At 38.5% G+C, this 26,055-nt stretch overlaps 1 protein-coding gene and 1 pseudogene across 2 annotated transcripts in view; one reads left to right on the forward strand and one right to left on the reverse strand.

The window, feature by feature from the left end:
* The window catches only part of SMARCC1 (SWI/SNF related BAF chromatin remodeling complex subunit C1), a 226,989-nt gene that overhangs the window by 71,836 nt on the left and 129,098 nt on the right, over nucleotides 1-26,055 (reverse strand). For both annotated transcript variants that reach the window (XM_058288407.2, XM_058288408.2), the window contains exons 17-20: nucleotides 25,899-26,052; nucleotides 24,253-24,366; nucleotides 9,316-9,375; nucleotides 267-525 (exon numbers count right to left, since the gene is read on the reverse strand). In XM_058288407.2, coding sequence (XP_058144390.1) covers nucleotides 267-525; nucleotides 9,316-9,375; nucleotides 24,253-24,366; nucleotides 25,899-26,052 — 587 coding nt within the window. The remainder of the gene's footprint in view (nucleotides 1-266; nucleotides 526-9,315; nucleotides 9,376-24,252; nucleotides 24,367-25,898; nucleotides 26,053-26,055) is intronic.
* On the forward strand, nucleotides 18,435-19,456 carry LOC101427059 (mortality factor 4-like protein 1 pseudogene; annotated as a pseudogene).

The following is a 26,055-nucleotide window of genomic DNA, read 5'->3' on the forward strand; positions in this document are numbered from 1 at the left end:
GAATATTAAATGACCTCCTTTGCCAGTTATAATAACAAACTAATCACAAAAATATATGTTGACAAACTCTTTTCTCCCTCAACTACATTTTAAGTGCTTTATTTTAAAATAATACTTTTAAATAACACATAGTATCTTTCTGTTTTTTGCTAATCATGTAAAAGAAAGTAATTTAACAGCTGAATACATTTAAATCTGGGCTAATTTCAATATGAATTAATGTATTAAACCATTATCTGAAGTTTTCTCCTTAGAGAAGTCCATACCCAAAGCTGCTTTTGCTGCAGCAGATGCCACACGAGGGTCGACCACAGATGCCAAGAAAGCAACTGTGCTCATGACTGGGTTTCCTGACTGACTGAAAGGGACAGGCTGGTAGGCTAGCGGCCCAAGGGAAGCATCTGAATTCTCCAGGTACGGGTCCTCAATGGGAAGCCTCAAAAAGTGGAGGATGCATTCATCCTGAGTTCGACTTCCAACGTGCTCTGACACTTTGTTCCAATCATCTTTGTACATCTCCAGGGCCTACAAAAGAAAAAAACAAGAGCTCTAATGTCAGGTAATGGTGAAGTAATATGTAAAGACATCAAAGTCTATCTTTACATAGATTGTTCTTTAAACAATCTTTTTTAAAGAAATAATGTAAATGGCTATACTGCATATCAGAAAAAAGGCAGATCCAATGGTTTGTCTTATATTAAAATCACAATAAGAAAAAAAATAAAAAGCATCCATGTTGGAAAGAAGCAGCAAACTCTTATTTATACAGATGGATTTTTTTTAAGATTTACTTTTTAAATTTTATCCCTCTCCTGTTGTTTGCACTTGCTGCCTGCTCATTGTGTCTGCTCGTCTTCTTTTTTTTAGGAGGCACTGGGAATCAAACCTGGGGACCTACCCCCCCACCATGTAGTAAACTGGTGCCCAAATGCCTGAACCACATGTGCTTCCCCAGAATGATCTTTTTTTTTTTTTTAAAAGATTTTTTATTTATATCTCTCCCCTTACCCACCCCCCCAGTTGTCTGCTCTCTCTGGCCATTCACTGTGTGTTCTTCTGTGTCCGTTTGTATTCTTGTCAGTGGCACCCAGAATCTGTGTCTCTTTTTGTTGCGTCATCTTGCTGCGTCAGCTCTCCGTGTGTGCGGCACCACTTCTGGGCAGGCTGCACTTTTTTCACATTGGGTGGCGCCTTACTGGGCGCACTCCTTGCACGTGGGGCTCCCCTTCGCAGGGTACACCCCTGCGTGGCACATCACTCCTTGTGCGCATCAGCACTGCGCATGGGCTGGTTCATCGCATGGCTAAGGAGACCCTGGGTTTGAACTTTGGACCTCCCATGTGGTAGGTGGACGCCCTATCTGTTGGGCCAAATCTGCTTCCTCAGAATGATTTTTTATATAGAAAATCCTAAAGAATCTACACAAAAGAAACTAAAAGCAAGGCTGCAGGATACAAGTAAGGGCAATAGAAAAACTCAATTGTGTTTCTACATATTCTAGCAGAAGACCAGAGTAAACTGAAAGAGTATCATTTATAATAATATCCAATGCTTAGGAATACTAACGAAGTATGTGCAAAACCAATATGACAGGTGGAGGTTATTTTTGTGAATTCCAAAAAGAGAAAGATTATGTTTGTAAACTAATCTATTTTTCTGGGTGATAACCTTTAATTGTATTAAATTCAGTGAGGGGCCTCTGATTAAGGTTACTTGATAAAATCAATTTAGGGCTTCTGATTGGGCTATGTCAGTAAGGAATAACTCCAGTTGAGGCCCCAGTCCCTTGGTGGGCTACTATAGACCAACACTCACTCAAGAAGACACACAGGAAGAGAAAGAGCTCTGTAATGTTTGCTCCTGGGGCTCCAGGGAAAGATTCACCTGATGGTTCAGTTAATCCTGTGAAGAGAGCCAAGATTGATACAGAAAAGAAATGAGCTCCATGCCAGGAGAGAGGAAGCCCTAAGAGAAAAAGCCCTGTGCCAGCCTACAGCTGAGAGAAAGGAAGCCCAGAGTGGAAGGCTAAACCTTCGCAGAGATCAGCGACCATCTTGCTTCAACACGTGGCAACTGACTGGTGAGAAAGCAACCTTGAGTTGGACTCTTTAGGGCCTTATAACTGTTTAAGCTTTTACCCCAAAGAAATACCCATTATAAAAGACAACAGATTTCTTGTACTTTGCATTAGCACCCCTTTGGCAGACTAATACAACCAATATGTGGAAAAAAATAAAACACTGGTGAGAAAAATCAAAGAAGGTCTACATAAATGGAGAGATACACTGTGTTCACACAATGGAAGTCTCAATATTAAGATGTTAATTCCGGGAAGCGGACTTGGCCCCATGGATAAGGCATCCATCTACCACATGAGAGGTCCGCGGTTCAAACCCTGGGCCTCCCTGACCCGTGTGGAGCTGGCCCACGCACAGTGCTGATGCACACGAGGAGTGCTGTGCCACACAGGGGTGTCCCCTGTGTAGGGGAGCCCCACGCGCAAGGAGTATGCCCCATAAGGAGAGCCGCCCAGCGCGAAAAAAGTGCAGCCTGCCCAGGAATGGCGCCACACACATGGAGAGCTGACACAACAACATGGTGCAAAAAAAAAAAACACAGATTCCCAGTACCGGTGATGAGGATAGAAGCAGTCACAGAAGAACGCGCAGTTACCATTTGCTGCAGAGAGCAGAAAACTGGGGGGAGAGGGGAGAGAAATAAATAAATAAATCTTCAAAACCAAAAAAAAAGATTAGATCTCCTCGAAGCACTGAAAAATAAATAAATAAATGAGTTATGAGAAAATCTTTGACAGTTCTCACTGAATATCTTCTAATGCTACAGTTTCTATAATTTATAAACATGTGAAAAACTCCTCTAGTGATAAACATTAATAACCCTCATGGTTTTATTTACAGGTTCAGAACTTTACCCAGTAATTACCCAGGGAAAATTAAATATGTTGCACTAAGAAAGCAAAGCATGCATGATAAAGATTTACATTAACAGGGGAGAATCAATAAGCTAAAAAACTCAAGTTTTGTCAATTTTAATCCCAGGGACACTTACAAACCCCCCTTAATCACTATGAACTAGAATGGAACCATTAAGTCCTTTTTAGTACCCTTCTTCTATAAAGTCAACTTCTAACTGCTATAGTTAGCCTTTTGTGGCTTATGCTGCTGACTCATTTTCAGATTGAACACCTGAAACTACTCAGTTTTTTTTATGAATGAAATCTTACTCAAACAAGACTGTGTATTATAATCTTTAACTTACATAATAAAGTTTGTTAAAAGCTAATTATAGAGGGAAGTGTCCGCTTCCCATGCACAAGGTCCTGGGTTCAATCCCCAGCACCTCCTACAAAAACAAACCAAACAACTAAAAACAAAAAAAAAAACACCTCACAAAACTAAATAGAGTCGTATATTAGTCTTAATTTTCAAAGACTTTTTTTTTTAAAAGATTCACTAATTAATTTATTTCTCTTCCCTTCCCACCCTCCCCAGTTGTCTGCTCTCTGTGTACATTCGCTGTGCGTTCTTCTGTGACTGGTTCTATCCTTATCAGCGGCACCAGGAATCTGTGTTTCTTTTTGTTGTGTTATCTTGTTGTGTCAGCTCTCCATGTATGTGGCGCCATTCTTGGGCAGACTGCACTTTCTTTCGCGCTGGGTGGCTCTCCTTATGGGGCGCACTTCTTGTGCGTGGGGCTCTCCTACGCGGGGACACCCCTGTGTGGCACGGCACTCCTTGCGCACATCAGCACTACGCATGGGCCAGCTCCACACGGGTCAAGGAGGCCTGGGGTTTGAACCATGGACCTCCCATGTGGTAGGCGGATGCCCTATCCATTGGGCCAAGTCTGCCTCCCAAAGACATATTTTGTTAACTACATACATTTGATCAAATACAATTATTCGCAAAATTGAAATCATACTTCTAATGTTTATTGTAACTCAAGTCTTTGAATTAAACAATGAAATAGAAAGATAAAAATACTAACCTATAGCACTTAACCCAAAAACTGTGGTTTGACAGAGAACTGAATAAAACTGGGTGGTTTTAAGAAGAGTAAGAAATATTTGAGATGTTGCATGAGGAATTATTTGGTAATAAAATGGTATGATTCATTTTTGGAAAAAAATAAGTCCCATGATCATATTTATTAGGGAGTTGATTTATCAACTTACTAGAAAGAAATGGACTTTGGTTAAAATTCTTTTAAAATTTTTCATCTGGCTTTATGTTCTTAAGGTATTAATTACCAGCAAATAAATTATTTAAATAGAAGTTATTAGTGGCAAACAATACTGTTGGGAAGTTTTTTTTTATCTCCCTTTGTGGAAGTTCGATTCAACAGCATGTTTAAAAGAAAAATCAAACACTGCATAGATTCTACCTGCAGGAGGGAAAATGCACTACTGTGTAATACGGAGACTGTGGTTTTCTGGGATATATGTGCAGGGTTAACAGTAGCTTAGTCATTCTTACCTTATTCTGTATTTTCTATCCAGTAATCTAAAGTATAGAGAAGGAAAAAATTCTGACTACCAGTGTGAGGCAAGAAAAAGCACTGATAATGAGGTTGCAGTTCCAGTAAGTACTGCACAATTGAACTTCTGCCCAGAGCCCAGTTTCCACAACAGCAACACAAAAGCAAGTTGTGTTCCCCTAGAAGCCCTGAGTATACTATTCTTTAATTAACATCCATGGCAGATTTGACCAGACGAAATAATTCTGAAAAAAATAAAAACCTTAGTAAAAAAAAGTCTCTGCATAAACACTGACATAGAATGGGTAGATAAATACTAAAATAGTGGTAAAAACACAAACTTTTTGAATTCTGATCACAAGTGAGAAAGCAAAGGAAGAACAAGGGAAAGTAAGAGGTATAAAATAGAAAAAGAAACAGTTATTCCACCACTAAAACTTAAAGAACCACAACTATTTTAACAGCTTGAGAAACCAAAATCCCTACCAAAAAGCCCTGAGACATCACCTGCCCCAGAGATCTCCCAAGTGTGAGAGGACCCATGGAGGATCCAACCCTTCCTTCAGGGCACTCATAATATTGCTAAGTCATTATTGTCTTTTAATTATGTTGACATTTACAAAGATGGTTCAAAAGCAATGGTGAGTAAGCCCATTAAGACAGTGACACAAATTAAGACAGTGATACCAAACTGTTCTAGCAGTCACAAATCTTCAGCACCACATTCTTCCAGAAACAAACAATCCAGCTGCACTTACACAGATAAAGCAATAAGAATTATTAATTTTATTAAATCTAAGCACCAAATACATCTCTTTTTAATAGTCTCCGTTATGAGATAGGTACACAAAAGACTTCTATCAAAGCATGATGGCTATCTGAAGGAAAAGCACTTGTACAATTCTTTGAATTTCCAGCTCAGCTATCTACTTTTTTACCCCATGGAACACTACTTTTATAGAAAGAATGGCACACAAACCTAGGTTTTACAGCAATGGGTATCTGGCAGATATTTTCTCAAAACTGAACAAAGTAGCTCTGTTATTTCTAGGGAAATAACTGATAGTATTTGATGCCAATAAAAATTTGAGTCTCTAAGTGAAAATTAGAATGCTGAAAAATGTGTATCTGACATAAACTTTTTTCCCTTAATACTTAAATAACTTTTTCTGATGAGATTAGTAAAATGAGATTTTTAAAATATTGCATAATGAGCTCTATCAACATTTATAAGGTCTGTATAATTCAGCAAACCATTATTTTCCAATTTACTAATGCAAGATATTACACCATCACACTTGGGTGAAAATACAAAGGAGATCAAAGGATTACACACGAAACTAACCTTCAAAAATCTACCAGGGCTTAAGTCTGGCTGTATTATCAAAAACAAATATTCACAATTATCTGCGGCAGCCATTAAAACACTCCTCCCCGTTTCAAACTATGGATCCTTTTATACAGGTTTTCTTAATATACTTCAACCAAAACAGCATATTGAATGGAGATGCAAATATGAGAATCCAGCAGTATTTTACTAAGCTGAACACTGTAGACTAATTTCTACAGTTTTCAAAAAGTTGTTTTTTTATTAAAATGTTAACTGTATTAACATGTAATGGATTATTTTGAATGAATAAATAAAATTTGTTTTAAATTCTTATCAGAAAATACTAATGGACAACTCATATAAACAAAAACTCTTTGGGATTCTGAAGATAAAAAAGATAACTTTAAGAATATAAATAGGTGCTAAGAACAAAAAGTTTAAGAACTGCTGACCTACCCAAATCTATTTGGTGCCTGAAATCTGAATTGCATATCTTCTATATGATATATAGGTATGGATCTGATAGAATTCCCCAGTACAAGGGAGCATTCTCCCTCCATGAAAACAACGCTATACACTGGTATATGTTATAGCTCAAGAGTCAGTCCTTCCTTTCCAAGAAGTGTGATGCATGTAAAATGATGCAGAACCTGTCAATAAGTGCGCCAAGAGCAACCATCACCTCCTTCTTCCATGTTGCCCCTATTATTGAAACTAGAAATCCAGATATGTGTTTTCCCAGCATCACACGAAGTAATACTTATGAGACACATTTTTTCATCAATGAGTTAGAAGAGGAAGACTGCTGAGAGGTATCTGGAAAAGCTTTTTCTTCTAAGAAGAACCCAATAAAAAATACTACTCTGAGCGGCCTTTCTAAACTTTCTTCCAGTCTTCAATGGAAATGTGAACCCTGACACTAAGCAGTCATCTTAACCAGAAGGAGCCAAAAAAAGAGATAAAACATGCAGGGATAAGGAAGTTGGAACAGAAAAACAGAAAAGCTCTAGGTACCTGATGACATATTTGAGTACTGGGACAAACCCTGGAACCTCCGATGTGAAGACTTCGAGTTAAATGAAAAAAAAATTAGGGAAGCGGATGTGCTCAGGCAACTGAACTTCTGCCTATCACATAGGAGGTTTGTGATTCGGTTCCTGGTGCCTCCTAAAGAAGACAGCATGACGGGCAGGTGCAGCAAGCTGACATAACAGGATGACGCAACAAGACACACAAGAAAAAAAATATAATGAGAAACAAAACCAAGCAAGGAGCAGAGGCTCCCGGTGCCTCCTAAAGAAAACAAGCAAGACAGTGAGCTGATGCAACAAGATGACAAAACAAGAGAAGAGACACAAGAAGAAAAAACACAATGAGAGACACAATAAAGCAGGGAACGGAGATGGCTCAAGCAATCAGGCACCCTCCTTTCACATCGGAGGTCCCAGGTTCAGTTCCTGGTGCCTCCTAAAGACAGAGCAAGTGCAAACAATGAGGGAGTAGAGAGAAATAAATAAATAAAATCTTAAACACACACACACAAAAGGTAGGGAGCAGAAGTGGCTCAAGTGATTGAGTTCCCGCCTCCCACATGGGAGGTCCAGATACCTCCTGAAAAAAACAAACAAATAAAACACAACAACAACAACAAAATCACAAGCAAAGCAAACAAAGGAATCAGCAGCTCAGGGAAGTAGATGTGGCTCAGTGGTTTAGTGCCTGCTTTCCACATACGAGGTCCTGAGTCCAATCTACAGACCCCAGTTACTTCAAAAATCAAAAACAACAATAAAAACAAACAAACAAAAACCCACAAAAAACAAATGTATATTAACCCAGTAACCATGAGGAAAGTCTCTCTCACTCTTTTTCTCTTTTGACAGGCCAGTAGCAGTGTTGTGTTTATAGTCTACTTTTGGGAAAACACTCAATAAAACGAGACCGCATGTTCAGTTAACCAGACATTGATAAGGAGGTTAGAGGCCTTGGACATATCTAACTTAATACCATCATTAACTTAGGTTTTGCCACTGAACAATTCTATAAAGTTAAATCACTTTGGAACTCAGGTAAAGGTGCTATGTAAATGTAAATACAAAGGATTTTTACTAAAATTCAAATAAAAATAAAATATATTCTTGGTTTAAGCCTCTGGTAGTTAGATTGTTTGTTCCTTATAGGCAAAAGCTTTCCTAACAGATACTAACAATTAACTCCCTCATTTGGTCCTAATTCTGCACCCTGAGGTACAGTCTACTAACAGACACTAAGTTGGGTCAAGGTATCTTCCATCTCACCTAAACAACTTCTTCAGAAACGGTTGATAAATTGATAAATATGCAATTAAATATTCTCTATTCCCTACCCTTTAGAGGAGAAATAACTGCTAAGTTCTAGTTCTGTAAATATCTGCAAGAATCTCAAAAAATATGAAGAAATCCAAAGAAGCATTCAATAAGCTGACAAATACATCATACATCATCATTGGTTACCAGTCTTCTCCTTCGATAAAAATAGTATTTTCAATGGCAGACCTCATCAGCTACTACTTTGGAGTCCTCTTGGAAAGTATGGAGGTTGTACATGCAAATGTAGACAAACACTAGGCCGTTAATCTAAAATGAAGGTAGAGGGAAGCGGACTTCCTCAATGGATAGGGCGTCCGCCCACCACATGGGAGGTCCGTGGTTCAAACCCTGGGCCTCCTTGACCTGTGTGGAGCTGGTCCATGCGCAGTGCTGATACGTGCAAGGAGTGCCGTGCCACAGAGGGGAGTCCCCCGCGTAGGGGAGCCCCATGCGCAAGGAGTGCGCCCCGTAAAGAGAGCCGCCCAGTGCAAAAGAAAGTGCAGTCTGCCCAAGAATGGTGCTGCATAAATGCAGAGCTGACACAAGATGACACAACAAAAAGAAATAGAGATTCCCAGTGCCGCTGATAAGGATAGAACTGGTCACAGAAAAAAGCACAGCGAATGGATGCAGAGAGCAGACAACTGGCAGGGGCGGGGGAGAAAGAAATAAAAAATAAATCTTTTTAAAAAATAAATAAATAAAATGAAGGTAGAATCTTAAGAAAAACTGGAATCTTAAGACATGCCCCACTTTAAAGGACATCTGCTGCTAAGGGCAGGCCCAGAATTGTCAGAATCTTCCAACCCAAAGGGAGAAGACAAAATCTAGACTGCTATTTCAAAGCTCTAATACTTGTTTAAATGTTGGCACCTGACATAAAAATATAACAAAATAAACAAAAGAAAATGTGGGTCAAAAAAAGTATATATAAAGGCTCAACCGTGATTTTCCCTGACAGTCAGTGCATTACCTCTACTGTAGTATTTAAATACCAACAGGCCAAGAAAATTCAACAGAAACTCATTACATTGCTCAAAACTTTCAGGATAAGTTCCAGATATTTTTAAAATGTTAGTCACAGAATCATACTACCCATCTCAAGTGTGGATAAAAGTGATCAACCTTTAAAGTACTTACCTCCAGGAGTAGAAGTGTCTCCTGTTCAGTCCACTCCCTTCCAGCACTAGCTCCTTTACTCTAAAGGAATAAAAGCAAAAATTATTTGAACATTCTTAACAGGATGAGGATGGAGTTCTTTTCTAAGCATAGGGGACTATAAAGTTAAGTCCCTGAGTATTAGGAATGAAAACTTAAGGAACCTAAACTTCCAAGAGAAAGGCTGGCTTGTTTCAAAGATTTCGGCCTATAAATAAAAAACTCATGAAATATCTGAAATTATTTCTATAATCTTGATATTAGGTAACACCTTTTGTAAGCTACTAAGGCACAGTACTTTAATGCATACCATGAATCATACAAATATTAGCTTGACAGGTGTACTTTTTCTAAGACTAAAGGACAAGATGTACTATATATAAGCCACTCTGATGGGTACTTTCAATTTTGACACATCCATATTATCTCATTATTAACATATCAGAATTAAAACAATACCCCAAGCTTTCCACTAGAGTTCACATCCCAACCAAAGTGCAAGTGAGTCCCTCCGCTCCTTTTCCATGGGAGTCTCGAGCTTACAGTTTATGTGGGCATGGAAGTATGATACAAAAACCAAGTTCATATTGTGTACAATTTTAATTATCAATTGATCCATACTTCTTCATTTGCTCTGTTACCTTCATACATTGGCAGAGAACTAGATGTGTGGTATGCCTGACATTATTATCTAGCTGTAGATAATACTAACTCAAAGTATCTGTTCTAACATACATTAGCCCCTCTCTACACAAAGTCTATTTTAAAAGATTATGATTTAATAAAAGAAGAGAAAACTACTCGCAATATCCTTCTTGTACCATTAAAATTTCTCAATTGGGGAACGGATGTAGCTCAAGTGGTTGAGTGCCTGCTTCCCATGTATAAAGTCCCAGGTTTGGTCCCCAGTACCGCCTAAAAACAAACACACAAAAGAAAAAAAAACAAACAAATTTCATTGGGGAGTGGATGTAGTTCAGTGGTTGAATGCCTGTGTCCCATGTACGAGGTCCTGGGTTAAATTCCCAGTACCTCCTTAAAAAAAATTCTTAATTTAGACAAATCTGGTTTCTTTAATATTACATCAAAGATAGGTATTTGAAGATGTAAGTAATTTCTTTTTCATTTCTGCCTAATATCCCAATGTCTGAATATATTACAATTTATCCATTTTATTCCTTTACACTTTGTGGCTATTATGGATAAAGCTGCAATAGACATTCTTGCACATTCCTTTATATATTTATCCTTTACTGTACCCATTTATCTTGTTTATATACCCAGATGCGGGACAACTGGGTGACTAATACATTCAGCTTTCATAGTATTTCCTACACTTTTACTGTATGGAAGACATCATGTAGACTGCTATTATTTCTTCCATAAATATTTGGTAAAATTTGTCAGTGAAGCTATCTGGGGCCAGGGCTTTGCTTGAAAGGTATTGAACTAATGACAGGTAGATATCAAAGATACAGGACTACTATCAACAGTTTTCTGTGACTGCTATAACAAATTTAACACAAACCTGAAGGTATAAAAACAACAAATTTAATCTCTCACATTCTGGCAGGCTGTAGGTCCAAAATCAGGGTCACTAGGCCAAATCGGAAGGACCACACACTCTCAGGAAGCACTAGGGGAAATTTGTTCCCTGCCTTTTTCTTCCTCAGGTGTCAGGGGCTGCTTTCGCACTCCTGGGCTCACGGCGACCTCACTCCGCTCTCTGCCCTGGTGGTGACATTGCCCTTCCTCTGCCGTCAACTTTTGCTCTGTCTTCTCAGAACACCTGGGGACTTTTTCAATCTATATCAGGTCATCTATTTCATCTTGAGCAAACTTTGATTTTTGTTGCATTCAAGGAATTTGTCCATTTCACCAAAATGTCAAATATACTACCATCAAGTTGTTCCCCATATTACAGTTTTTTTTAAATGTCTATAGAATCATTAGTGATATATACTCTTTCATTCCTGATATTGGCAATTTATAAGTTTTTTTTCCTTGATCACTCTGACAAGAGGTTTATTCAATGACTTCTTCAAAGACCATGACTTTATTATTTACTCTATTTCTGTTTATTTCATTGATTCATGCTTTTCTTCCATTTGCTTCCTTTGAGAGTTTAATTTGTTCTTTCATCAGTTTCTTGAGGTGGAAACAAAGATCATGGATTTGAAACCATTTTTCTTTTCTAACATAATACCTTGATGCTATCTATTTCCATCAAAGCACAGATTTAGCTACAAATTTGTTCTGCTATGCTTTCACTTACTTTCAAAGGTGAAGAATTTTCTTGTTTATTATTGAGATAATGTAAATGCTCTTATAATGACAATAAATGCACAATGTGATAATACCAAATACCACTGATTATGTAATCCAGATGAATTTATATGCTTTTTAAATATGTACCAATAATTGATTAAAAAATTTTTTAAATTTATTATTCTTTAAATCATAGGTTATTCAGAAGTATGTTATTTAATTTCCCAATATTTGGCATTTTTCCAAGTTTCCAAGTAGTTTAATTTTGTTTTGATCTGTGAACATATTTTACATGTCTCTAATCTTTTAAAAATTATTGAGATTATTTTATGCCTCAGAATTAGATCTATACTGATATATGTATACTGTTAAACTGAAAAGAACCTATTTTCTGCTATTTTGGATTCATTTTTCTATAAATAAAAAATACGTTTCTAATACCCTTGCTGATTTTGTCTACTTCTACTACATAGCAAGAAATTTTAAAAGCTCCAGCTATAATTGTATATTTCTATATTTTCCCTTTCAGTGCCATCAGATTTTGCTTTCTGTATTTTGAAACTCTTTAATTAGGTGCACACATACTTGGGATTATCATGTCCTACTGATTAACCCCTTTATCATAATGAAGCAAAAACAACTTATTCTAAGATCTACTTTCACTGAAATTAATACAGTGACTCTGAAGTTCTTTTGATTAACATTTGCACTGTTCCATCTTTTCCATTGTTTTATTTATTTTCTTTTCTTTTAAATGTTACATTCAAAAAATATGAGGTCCCCATATACCCCCTAACCCCCACCCCACTCCTCCCATATCAACACCCTCTTCCATCATCATGGCACATTCACTACACCTGGTGAATACATTTTGGAACACTGCTGTACCACATGGACAGTGGTCTACATTGCAGTCTACACTCTCCCCCATTCCACCCAGTGGGTCATGGCAGGACACACCATTCAAGTTAACTGTCCTTGATTTTTCTTAGATTTTTTTTTTTTAAAGATTTATTTTATTTTATTTATCTCCCTCCATCCCCCCGTTGTTTGCCATTGCTGTGTTTGTTCATCTTCCTTGTTTCTTTAGGAGGCACTGGGAACCGAACCTGGGACCGCCAATGTGGGAGGAAGGCACGTATTTGCTTGAGCCACCTCTGTTTTCTGATTTGTTGTGTCTCTCATTGTGTTTTTCTTCTTGTGTCTCTTGTTGTGTCATCTTGTTGTGTCAGCTAGCCACACCTGCCCATCATGCCAGCTTGCTGTCTATAGGAGGCACTGGGAACTGAACCAGGGACCTCTTGTGCGGTAGGCAAGAGCTCAATCACCTGAGCCACACTTGCTTCCCAGTGTATTTTTATTAGAGAGATTGTGAGTTTACAAAACAATCATGCACATGTGAGTAATTCCCATACAGCACCCCTCCACCAAAACACTACATTGCGGTGGAACATTTGTTAGAGATTGTGAGATAATATTTTCAGACTATCACCACCAACTACAGTCCATAGCACACATCTGTTATATTTCTTCCATACTCCCCTATAACATAGTACATCTTTGGCACTGATTCAAGAATATTACAGTATTGCTCTTAGCTATAGTCCACAGGTTACATTAATTGTATTTTTCCCATAGTTCTCTACCTTCTTACCACCTTTCAACAGTGACATTTGCTCTGGTTCATAGAAGGACATTCTTGTATTTGTATTATTGACCACAATTCTCATCCAAGTATGGGGTCACTACGTTATTCAGTCCCTAGATTATTCTCTAGCTTTCTTTCAAATGACATTTACATCCCTAAACTACACTTTTCTGCCACAATCCCATTTATAAACTAGCTACATTAGTTCTACTCACTATAACGTTTTACCATCAACTCCATCCATTTCCAAACTTTTACAGTTGAATTAATGAGAACTTCTACAAACATTAAGCATCAGTACACCCTCTCAGCCTTCCTTTTATCTCCTAATAACCTATACTCTTGGTTTTAACTCCATGCGTTTTTTTCTTCATATTTAGTTCATATTAGTTAAGACCATACAGTATTTCTCCTTTTGTGCCTGGCTTATTTCACTTAACATAATGTCTTCAAGGTTTACCCATGTTATCATGTGTCCCAATTTCAATTCTTCTTACAACAGCACAATATTCCATCCTTTGTATGTACCACATTTTGTTTATCCATTCATTGGTTGATGGACACTTGGGTTGTTTCTGTATTCTGACAATTGTGAATAACACCACTATGAACATCAAATGTATGTTCATGTCACAGTTTTCAGTTCTTCTGGATATATTCCTAGTAGAGGAATTGCTGGATCATATGGTACTTCTATATTTAGCTTCCTAAAGAGGCGCAAAACTGTCTTCCACAGAGGCTGCACTATTTTACATTCTCACCAACAGCAAAGGAGTGTTCCTAATTTTCCACAACTTCTCGAATTTTAAATCCAATTTAATGATCCCTGCTGCTTAATTGGGGGTATTTAGACCATTGATATTACTGCTTTGGTCAGTTGTAAATATACCGTTTCTTGCTATCTATCTGTTTTCTATGTTTCCCATATGTTCTTTTTTCCTTCCCTTTTTGTGGATTACTTTTTAAAATTATTTTATCTCAGTCGTTGGCTAGTTTTATCTCCCTTTTTAAGTGGTTGCTCTAAGAATTTTAATATAATACTCCTCTCTAACTTATCACAATATATCTTCAAATAATATTTAGTAATCCATATTTACTCTAAGAACTTTAATAAAGTATACTTTCATTTTCCCTTCTGTCCTTTCTGCTACCTTTGGTCTTTAACATCTACATGTTTTAAATATAAATATATATTAGTATCATCTGTATTTTAAGCATTCATTACCCTTTCAAAAGCACAAATATATGGAAAACATGTCTTTTATAGTGACCAACATGCTGATCTCTTCTCACATTCTTCACTACGGAATGTAGCTCTAGTCCCTTCTCAATGTTTTTCAATATTATAGGTTACCTTGAATCAATCGTTTTACCATTTTTCTAATGCAAAAATTTTATAACAGTTTAATATAAGTTATAAAGCTCCCAAAATGACTGTTCCTGTTTAAAATCCCCTTCATATGTAACAAAATATTTACCTGTTCCTGTTCTGATGAACTCCTGGAGCCATGTGCTTCCATTTGGGATCATTTCCCTTTACCCTGAATAAACTCCTTGTTTTAGAGTGTATGAAGTTCTTAACCTATTGGTCAAGTAAAAAATCTTAACTGTACCTTCACTTTTCCACTGGATATAAAATTCCAAGAGTACAATATTTCTTTCAGCACTTTAAAGATGTTATTCTATTGCCCTCTAGCTTCTATCATTTCTGTTATAAAGTCAGGCATCATTATTATTGCTCCCTTGAACTTAATGTGTCCTTCCTTCCCATTCCTTTTGGTTGCTTTTAAGATGTTAGCTTTTAGCAGGTTTAAAATAATACGCCCAGGGAGGCAGATGTAGCTCAAGCAGTTGAGTGCCTGTTTCCCACATGGGAGGTCCTGGGTTCAGTCCCCAGTGCCTCCTAAAAACCAAAACAAATAAAAAGCAAATAAATGAAAAACCAACTCAGGGGAGCCCATGTGACCCCATGTGACTCAGTGGTTGAGTGCCAACTTCCCATATATGAGGGTCCTGGGTTTTATCCCTGGACCCAATACCTCCAAAGAATAAAAAAATTTAAAAAAACAAAATAAAATAAGATGTCCAGTTGTGGTTTTCTCTGTATCCAAATTTGAATTTACACAGCATCTTTTATTTTGTGACTTGATCTCTTTCATTAGTTCTGGAAATTGTTAAGCCATTAGATCTTCAAACAAACATGACATCTGCTCTACTATTATTCATTTTATGGGGCTCCATACACAAAAATTATTTTCACTATCTCATAAATCTCTTATTCTCTCTTCCCTTTCCACCCATCCCATTTCTTTTCCTCTTGGTATTTCTGTTTCAATATATCTCCTAACTTATCTTTACGCTCACTAACCCCAAATCCTCAGCATCCAGTCTATTAAACCTATCGAACGTAATTTCAGTTACATTTCCCAATTCTGAAATATTCATTTGATTCCTTTTACATGTTCCAATTCTCTTTTGAAATTCAACAGCTTTATTTCTATACCCTATAATATAAAATAAGTTATTTTTAAAAATCCAGAAGAGAAGGGAAAGGGGGCAGAAGGAATATTTGAAGAAATAACGGTAGAAAATTTCACAACCCTATTGAAGGATACGGATATCATTGTTCAAGAAGCACAACATACTTCCATCTGAACAAATCCAAACGGACCAACTCCAAGACACATACTAATCATGCCAAAGACAAGGAGAGAATTCTGAGAGCAACAAGAAAAAAGTAATGCATAACATATAAGGGATGCCCAATAAGATTAAATCCCGATTTCTCATCAGAAACCATGGAGGCAAGAAGGTATGATATATTTAAGATAGTTAAGATACTGCAGGAGAAAAACTGCCAGCCAAGGATTTTATAACCAGCAAGATTATCTTTTAAAAACGAGAGTGAGATTAGGATATTCACAGATAAATAGAAACTGAGAGTTTATAACAAAAAGACCAGCTTTGTAGGAAATACTAAAGAGAGTGCTGCAACCTGAAAATAAAAGACAGGAGAGAGAAGCCTGGAAGAGTCTACAAATGACAACTCACATCAGTAACAGTAACTAAAAGTGTCAAAAAAATAATATGACAAATAAAACCCAAAGATCAAAATGGATGAAATAAGAACTGCCTTTACAATAAAAACAATGAATGTTAATGGATTAAACTCCCCAATCAAAAGCCTCAGACTGGCAAAATGGATAAGAAAATATGAGCCATCTATATGTTGTCTGCAAGAGACTCACCTTAGACCCAAGGATACCAATATATTGAAAGTGAAAGGCCGGTTACTACATGTATAGTAACCAAAAAAAAGCTGGGGTAGATATACTTATGTCGGATGATATAGACTTTAAAAGCAGAACTGTTTTTAAAAGACAAGGACATTACATATTAATAAAAAGGGATGATTCACCAGGAAGAAATAACCATGATCAATAAATATGCACCTAACCAGGATGCCCCAAGATACATGAGGCAACAGTGGCAAAACTGAAGGGAGAAATAGACATCTCTACAATAACAGTTGGAGACTTCGATACACTACTCTCAGCATTGGACAGAACATCTGGGCAGAATATCAATTAAGAAACAGAGAGCTTGAATAATATGATAAATGAACTAAACCTAAAAGACATATACAGAATACTGCACTCCAAAACAGCAGGATATACATTCTTTTCAAGTGCTCATGGCTCTTTATCCAGGACAGACCATATGCTGGGTCACAAAGCACTTTCTCTGATCACAATGAACTAAAGTTGGAAATCAACAAGCCAAAAAAAAAGGGAAACTCACATATATATGGAGATTAAACAATACATTATTAAATAATCAGTGGGTCAAAGAAGAAATTTCAAAAGAAATCAATATATATCTTGAGACAAAGGACAATGACAATACAACATATCAGCGAAAGCAGTGTTGAGAGGAAAATTTATAACCTTCAATGCTTACATTAAAAAAGAAGGGCTAAAATTAATGACCTAACTACACAGGTGGAGGAAATACAAAGAAAAACAGCAGGGAAATGGACTTGGCCCAGTGGTTAGGGTGTCCGTCTACCACATGGGAGGTCTGCGGTTCAAACCCCGGGCCTCCTTGACCCGTGTGGAGCTGGCCCATGCGCAGTGCTGATGCACGCAAGGAGTGCCGCGCCACGCAGGGGTGTCCCCCGCATAGGGGAGCCCCACGCACAAGGAGTGCGCCCGTAAGGAGAGCCGCCCAGCACGAAAGAAAAGTGCAGCCTGCCCAGGAATGGCGCTGCCCACACTTCCCGTGCCACTGACGACAACAGAAGCGGACAAAGAAACAATACGCAGCAAATAGACACAGAGAACAGACAACCGGGGGAGGGAGGGGATTAAATAAAATAAATAAATCTTTAAAAAAAAAAAAAAAGAACAGCAAACTAATCCTAAACAAGGTAGAAGGAATGAAATAACAAAGATCAGAGCAGAAGTAAATGAAATTGAGAAAAAAACAGAATAGAACTAACAAAATTGAAAGTTCTTCGAGAAGATTAACAAAATCAACAAACCTTTAGCTAGACTGAAAAAAGAATATGCAAATAAATGAAATAAAAAATGAAAAGGGGAACATTACTATTGACACCACAGAAATAAGCAAGATCATAAGAGGATACTATGAACAACTTTATGTTAAAAAACTAGACAACGTAGATGAAATGGAAAAATTCCTAGGAACGTACAAACAAGCTACACTGGACGCCAGAAGAAATAGAAGACCTCACAAACCAATCACAAGTAAAGAGATTGAAATAGTCATCAAACAGCCCCCCAAAATGAAAACCCCAGAACCAGACAGTTCCACAGGTGAGTTCTACCACGCATTCAAAGATTTAATACCAATCTTACTCAAGCTCTTCCAAAAAATTGAACAAGAAGGAACACAACCAAACTCATTCTATGAAGCCAATATCACCCTAATACCAAAGCCAGACAAAGATATTACAAAAAAAGAAAATTACAGACCCATTTCTCTAATGAATACAGATGCAAAAATTCTCAATAAAATACTTGCTAATTGAATCCAACAACACATTAAAAGAGTTATCCATCATGATCAAGTGGGTTTTATATCAGGCATGCAAGGCTGGTTCAACACAACAAAATCAATCAGCATAATACATCACATTAATAAATAAAGAAGGAGCAGGGGGTGGTGAGAGAAGGAGGCGGCGGCCAATCACTTATAAATGGCGCCGAAGCAGGACCCGAAGCCTAAATTCCAGGAGGGTGAGCGAGTGCTGTGCTTTCATGGGCCTCTGCTTTATGAAGTAAAGGTTGCCATAAAGGACAAAAAAGTGAAATACTTTATACGTTACGGTGGGTGGAATAAAAACTGGGATGAATGGGTTCCAGAAAGCAGAGTACTCAAATACGTGGACACCAATTTGCAGAAACAGAGAGGACTTCAAAAAGCCAATCAGGAGCAATATGCAGAGGGGAAGATGAGAGGGGCTGCCCCAGGAAAGAAGACATCTGGTCTGCAGCAGAAAAATGTTGAAGTGAAAACAAAAAAGAACAAACAGAAAGCACTTGGAAATGGAGATGGTGGTAGTACCAGTGAGACACCGCAGCCACCTGGGAAGAAGAGGGCCCGAGTAGATCAAACTGTTGAAAATGAGGAAACATTCATGAACAGAGTTGAAATTAAAGTAAAGATTCCTGAAGAACTAAAACCATGGCTTGTTGATGATTGGGACTTCATTGCCAGGCAAAAACAGCTCTTTTAACTTCCTGCCAAGAAGAATGTGGATTCCATTCAAGAGGATTATGCAAATTACAAGAAATCATGAGGAGACAAAGATAATAAAGAATATGCTGTTAATGAAGTTGTGGCAGGGATAAAAGAATACTTCATTGTAATGTTCGGTACTCAGCTGCTCTACAAATTTGAGAGACCTCAGTATTCTGAAATCCTTGCAGATCACCCTGATGCACCCATGTCCCAGGTTTATGGAGCGCCACATCTATTGAGATTATTTGTACAAATTTGAACAATATTGGCCTATACACCTCTGGATGAGAAGAGCCTTGCTTTATTACTGAACTATCTTCATGACTTCCTGAAGTATCTGGCAAAGAATTCCGCAACTCTGTTTAGTGCCAGTGACTATGAAGTGGCTCCTCCTGAGTACTATCGGAAAGCTGTGTGAGACTGCTGACACTTGTGTTTGAATCTCTGTTAACTAACCATAGCTTTGCCATATGACCCAGCAATACCACTGCTGGGTATATACCGAGCAGAACTGAAAACAAGGACACAAACCAATATATGCACACCAATGTTCATAGCAGCATTGATCACTATCGCCAAAAGTTGGAATCAACCCAAATGCCCATCAACAGATGAGTGGATCAATAAAATGTGGTATATACACACAATGGAATACTACTCGGCTTTAAGAACAAATACACTATAAGCACACGTGATAACATGGATGAATCTTGAGAACCTTATATTGAGTGAAGCAACCCAGGCATTGAAGGACAAATACTATATGACCTCAATGATATGAAATAAGCAAGCTGCCTCAGGGACTTAGAGACTGGAAGATAGGCTTACAGGAAATCGGGGGGTAGAGGAAGGATGTAAGCTGACATCTACATGGGTGAAATCTATGATAAGCTGCAGGTAAGTATGGGCACAAGGAAGAGATAAAATGGGGGCATAGGGTTACCTTTGGGTGGGGTTTTGGGGGTTTGAGGGGGGCTAGGGATGGGCAGATGGGTAATATTGCACAAGAAATTGGGGGGAGGGTGGGGTAACATACAAACATACGAGATTGTCAGGTGTTGGTTGAGAGTATAATGCTGAGAAAACCTTTTCAAAATATAATTAGTAAAGTTACCTGTTTAAGATACTCAAAGGGGATAATCTGACGCAGGACAGACTCCTAGGGAATATCTGAATGCTCATTTTGCCAGAGTGGGTTATACCATTGGGTAGAGACCCATATAATGAGAGTGAAAGTAGACCCACATCCTGGGGAGGACTAATGCCATCAAATAGAGGGAACTGTATCTCTCAAGAGAAAGGGTAGCTCCCAGGGCATTAGGACAGTTGAGTAAGTCAAGCCCTCAACACTGTTGCGAGTATCTCTGAACATGGCTCCTCAAGAAATGAAGATTGACTGTCACTGTGGGGCCCAAGGGGAGGGGGAAATAGATATTGAATAGGTGGAACCAAAGTAACTGTGAGGGCAAAAGAAGTGTTTCACAAGAGTACACAAGGATGGATATAAAACATGTAATATGACACCAAAAACATACAGGGGACGACAGACTAATAATGTAAACCACAATGTAAAACATAGGATAACTAAAAAATTTAGAAAACTGTATAGCCTAAAGTATAAACCACAATGTAAACACAAATGTTACCTTGTTTGAAAGCTATTATCTCAATATCTGTACATCAGTTTCAGTAAATATGATATGAATAAGTTAAAAGATTATCGCTGTGGAAGGGAAAAGGTTTTATAATGGATATGTGGGAGTACTGTATATTGTATATATGAATTACTGTGATCTATGGCTCTTGTGAAGAGAAGCTCAATAATTAGGAAAAAAGAAAAGAAAAAGATAGGATGTAGAATTTTTCCAAATCAATATGTATTCTATATCTAACCTTGGCACTCATCACTATATTCCATTTTACTATTAAGGGAACCTGACGTTATATTGGGCTTCACTTTTCAGGAAGTTTTCGATCACAGAGTGGTTCAACAATGGCAGCGGAGGAATACTGGTATGGGATGTTATTGACAGGACATATGGTTGACAGGGATCTATATAGGGCATGTGTCAGGGGTGCATGGAAATGTTTGGCTATACTCATAGTGGAAACAATTAAAAACAACAGCTGGGGGGATACTGGGTTCCCGGTCGGGGGGGGGGGGGCTATGTCGTGGTCCCTAGGGGAGCAGTGGCAGTCCCCCAGGTGCAACATTAAGGACCAGGAAGGAATGAGGGTCCAACAGTGAGCCCCTGATACTAATGACTATGCTTGTGAGCCTATACACCTGAAATAAGAACAAGGCCTAGAGCAGCACTGTGCCTAAGAGTTCCCTCCTGACAGCCTCCGTGTTACTCAAATGTGGCCAGTCTCGAAGCCAAACTCAGCATGTAAATGCAATGCCTTCCCCCCAGCGTGGGACATGACACCCAGGGATAAGCCTCCCTGGCACCGAGGGATCATTACCAAGTACCAGCTGATGAAGTAACTAGAAAATGACCTTGAATTAAAGGTTCAACGTGGACCAGCAGAATATCCCAGTCTACATATAATAACAGGAGTTAAAAATGCTATTTGACCTAAAGTAAGGGGGAAATGGAGAGGACAAATGAGTTTATATGGCTATGAGTCTCTAAAAAAAGAGTCTGGAGGTTTTAGAAGGATCGCCCTTATGCACACCTGAGCAGAGTCTCAAACACAGATAAAGTAGATACAACCCAGGGTATTGGTTCTTTTGAGGGCTAAAGAAACCCACAGATTCTATGGTCATGGCAGATGGAGTTCACTCCCATGTCAGTTGGCCCTTCTTTGGAGCTGGTGTTTCTGTGTGATGGAGCTGGACTCAGATGGGATCTCTTTTCACAAGCCTTTCATGCTACTTTACTGGAATTGTAGTTGGTGCTGGGGTTTAAGATATACCTAGGGGATTTGAATCTCTGGACTGACAATATGATAGCCAGGCCCTGAGCCTCAACAGACTTCAGCTCCTACACTCTGATTTATTGGACTTACCCCACTCAGCTAACATGGAGTTGAAGAAGGTCAACCACCACACCATGGAGCCTAGAATGCCTACTACAACTGAAAGCAGGAGGATTGCATCCAGTATTCATGTAGAATCTAAGCCCCCTCTTGACATAGATGTGGAATGGACACAACCAAGCCAAGGTCCATAGGAAGGAGGAATACTAAGGATTAGAGTGGATTTAATGATATTCTATTCATGAACTATTGTGGTTATATAATCAAGAAAATGTGGCATTGGTGTGGAAAAAGTGGCCATGGTGGCTGCTGGGTGGGGGATTCGGAGGAAGAGATGAGATATGGAGGCATTTTCGGGACTTGGAGTTGTCCTGGGTGGTGCTGCAGGGACAACTGCCGGACATTGTATGTCCTCCCATGGCCCACTGGATGGAACATGGGAGAGTGTGGGCTTTGGTATGGACCACAGGCCATGGGGTGCAGCGATGCCCAGAGATGTACTCACCAGATGCAATGGATGTGTCATGATGATGGGGGAGAGTGTTACTGTGGGGGGAGTGGTGGGGTGGGGGCGGTGGGGGTGAATGGGGACCTCATATTTTTTGAATGTAATATTTTTTAAAAAAATAAATAAAATAAAATTTATTAAAAAATTAAAAAAAATTAAAAGTTTACCAAGGAAAAAAAAAAAACAGACGACTGTATGTGCTGGAGAGGATGTGGAGAAATAGGAAGTGTAAAATAAAATAGTGCAGCCTCTGTGGAAGACAGTTTGGCGGTTCCTCAGGAAGCTAAATATAGAACTGCCATATGACCCAACAACTCCTCTACTAGGAATATATCCAGAAGAACTAAAAAACTATGACACGAACAGACATCTGCACACCAATGTTCATACTGGCATTATTCCAAAAGATGGAAACAATAGAAGTGTCTATCCACCAATGAGTGGATAAACAAAATGTGGTACATACATATGATGGAATACTATGCTGCAGTAAGAAGAAATGAAATTGGGACACATGTGATAACATGGGTGAGTCGTGAACACATTATACTAAGTAAAGTGAGCCAGACACGAAAGGACAAATACTGCATGCTCTCATTAATATGAACTAAATACAAATAATAAACACATGGGATTAAAACCTAGAGTATAGGTTATTAGGAAGTAAGAGGAGGGTTGAGAAGAACTACTGATGCATAATGTATGCAGAAGTTTTAAGTAACATGACTGTAAAAGTGTGTAAATGGATAGAGCTGATGGTAACACATTGTGGTGAGTAGCAACTGGTTTATAAATGGGATTGCGGCTAGAAACAGAAGTCTGGGGAAGTAAATGTCAATAGAAAGCAAGCTGAAGAATAATCTAGGGACTGAATAATACAGTGAACCCAGAGGTGGCTAAGGATAGTGGTTAAAGGTAAAAATGCAAGAGAGTCCTTTCGTGAGTTAGAGCAGATGTACATCAGTATTGCAGGGTGATGGGAATATGGAAAAGCATGGGGAAAGTACAATTGGTGCGACCTAGATTGTGGTTAACAGCAACACTAAAATATTCTTGCATCAATGCCAAAGCTTGTCTGTATTGATAATGGAGGTGCATGGAGCAAGTGTGCCAAATGTATTATCACCATGACTAGTGATAATGTCTGATGATATTATCTCATAATCTGTAAGAAAATGTTCCATCATGGTGTGGTGTTGTACGGAAAAGCTACACATCTGTATGACAGTTTTACAAGTTCACAACATCTGTAACAAAAATATATTAAAAAAAAAAGAAGTGTGGGTTGGGGGAAAAATACACTAAATGTAAGATAAGGACTATAGTTGGTAGTAATATTTTCACTATGTTCTTGCATAGTTTTTAACAAATGTTTCACAACAATGTAAACTGTCGGTGGAGGGGTGATGTATGAGACCCCTGTGTGATGTTATATATGTTTATTTTGCAAGTTCACAATCTTTACTATACATTTATTGTTTATGCATGTTCATGTATGAATGATATACTTCAATAAAAAATCAAAAACAAAAAAACAAAAAAACACAACTTTCTAACCATACCAAGGGGAAAAAAAGGTAAGATAAGTGATTTCTGATTTATAAAATGCAGCCAGAATTGAGCAGAATACTCACCTCCTTCCATTATAGAAAGTAAATGATGTTTCTTATGGAAAATGATATTCATTAGACAGAACAAAGAGTAACATGCTGGATTGTAGTACTTGTGTCTAGGGAAAAATTATTACCTTTGCTAAAGTCTTCTTGGAGTAAATATCAGTGCGGAGGCCAAAGTTTTGCAAATCAATTGGTTTTTCCTTGTTCTTTTCAGGAAAATTTAACATCTGTTGAGCAGCAGGGACCTATGAGTCAGATAAATGGCGGTATTAATCTCCAAGTTTTTAAAACACTATTATTTAATAGTGGCACTTAAACCACCCCTGGTGGATATTCTTAAAAAGAAAAACAAAGCCAGACCACTATACCACATTTAAAACAAAAAGATCAACATACATGAAAAATTTCTGGTACCCTCTATAAATCACAGAAAAAATAAACAAATTTTCTTTAATGCGCTCTTGTGTTTCACAATGGAAGGCAATTCATAACTTAGGTTCATGGTATCATTCTAACATAATGATAATAATGTGGTTTACTTAATAATCTTTTCAAGAAAATATGTATGGGGAAGCGGATTTGGCTCAACTGATAGAGCATCGACCTACCACACAGGAGGCCCAGGGTTCAAACCCAGGGCCTCCTGACCCATGTGATGAGCTGGCCCACATTCAGTGCTGATGCGCACAAGGCGTGCCATGCCATGCAGGGATGTTCTCCGCATAGGGGAGCCCCATACACAAGGAATGTGTCCTATAAGGAGAGACACCCCGTGTAAAAAAGTGCAGCCTGCCCAGAAGTGGCACCGCACACATGGAGAGCTGACGCAACAAAAAAGAAACAGATTCCCAGTGCCGTGGACAAGAATACAAGTACACACAGAAAAACACACAATGAATGGACACAGAGGACACCTGGGGGGGAGGGGAAAAAAAGAAATAAGAAATACATCTTTAAAAAAAAAAAAAAAGAATGTATGGATATTTGCTCCCTAATTGCCAGGTTAAGTTAAAAATTACATTTCTAGGACATAGATGAAAGGAAGGAAACAAAGTAAACAAGAACATTATTGTGTAATCTGCTTGCTTAATGTCTTGTGATCGCAGACAAAGAAAGGGAGGTATGAGTAGGGAGGTAAATCTATTAGTTGATAGGATAAGGCACAGAAGCTTGGGGAGGGGTAAGGAGCATTAACCTAACCACCAAATACTCTTATGGACTCATCCTAAGCTAAGACCTAGCACTAGCAAAAACTTCAATATAGTATTAATTACCTGAAGGATACTAACTGGTTGTCTATTAGAAAATATGCTCGGAAGCGTACTTGACCCAGTGGTTAGGGCGTCTGTCTACCACATGGGAGGTCCGCGGTTCAAACCCTGGGTCTCCTTGACCCATGTGAAACTGGCCCACGTGCAGTGCTGATGCGCGCAAGGAGTGCCGTGCTACACAGGGGTGTCCCCCACGTAGGGAAGCCTCACGCGCATGTAATGTGCCCCGAAAGGAGAGCCGCCCAGTGCGAAAGAAAGTGCTGCCTGCCCAGGAATGGTGCTGCACACACGGAGAGCTGACACAAGATGATGCAACAAAAAGAAACACAGATTCCCGTGCTGCTCACAACAACAGAAGTGGACAAAGAAGACACAGCAAATAGACACAGAGAACAGATAACCGGGGCAGGTGGGGGGGGGGGGCGGGAATGGGAGAGAAATAAATATAAAAAATAAATCTTAAAAAAAAAAAAAAGACAGGCTGAAGAAAGGTAGCATTAACTTACCTGAGGTGATCGAAGATGGAGAGGCACAAGCCCAGAGGGGGTGTCAGCTAATACATTAAAATGAGGAGTTGGAGGAGGTCCCATTGCCATAGGTCGACTTTCTGGATCCACTTGGTAATTAACAAGTCCCCACTGCTCTAAAAAGGCATGGACCCTA

The sequence above is a fragment of the Dasypus novemcinctus genome, chromosome 26 (assembly GCF_030445035.2).
Source record: "Dasypus novemcinctus isolate mDasNov1 chromosome 26, mDasNov1.1.hap2, whole genome shotgun sequence".
Classification (NCBI taxonomy): domain Eukaryota; kingdom Metazoa; phylum Chordata; class Mammalia; order Cingulata; family Dasypodidae; genus Dasypus; species Dasypus novemcinctus.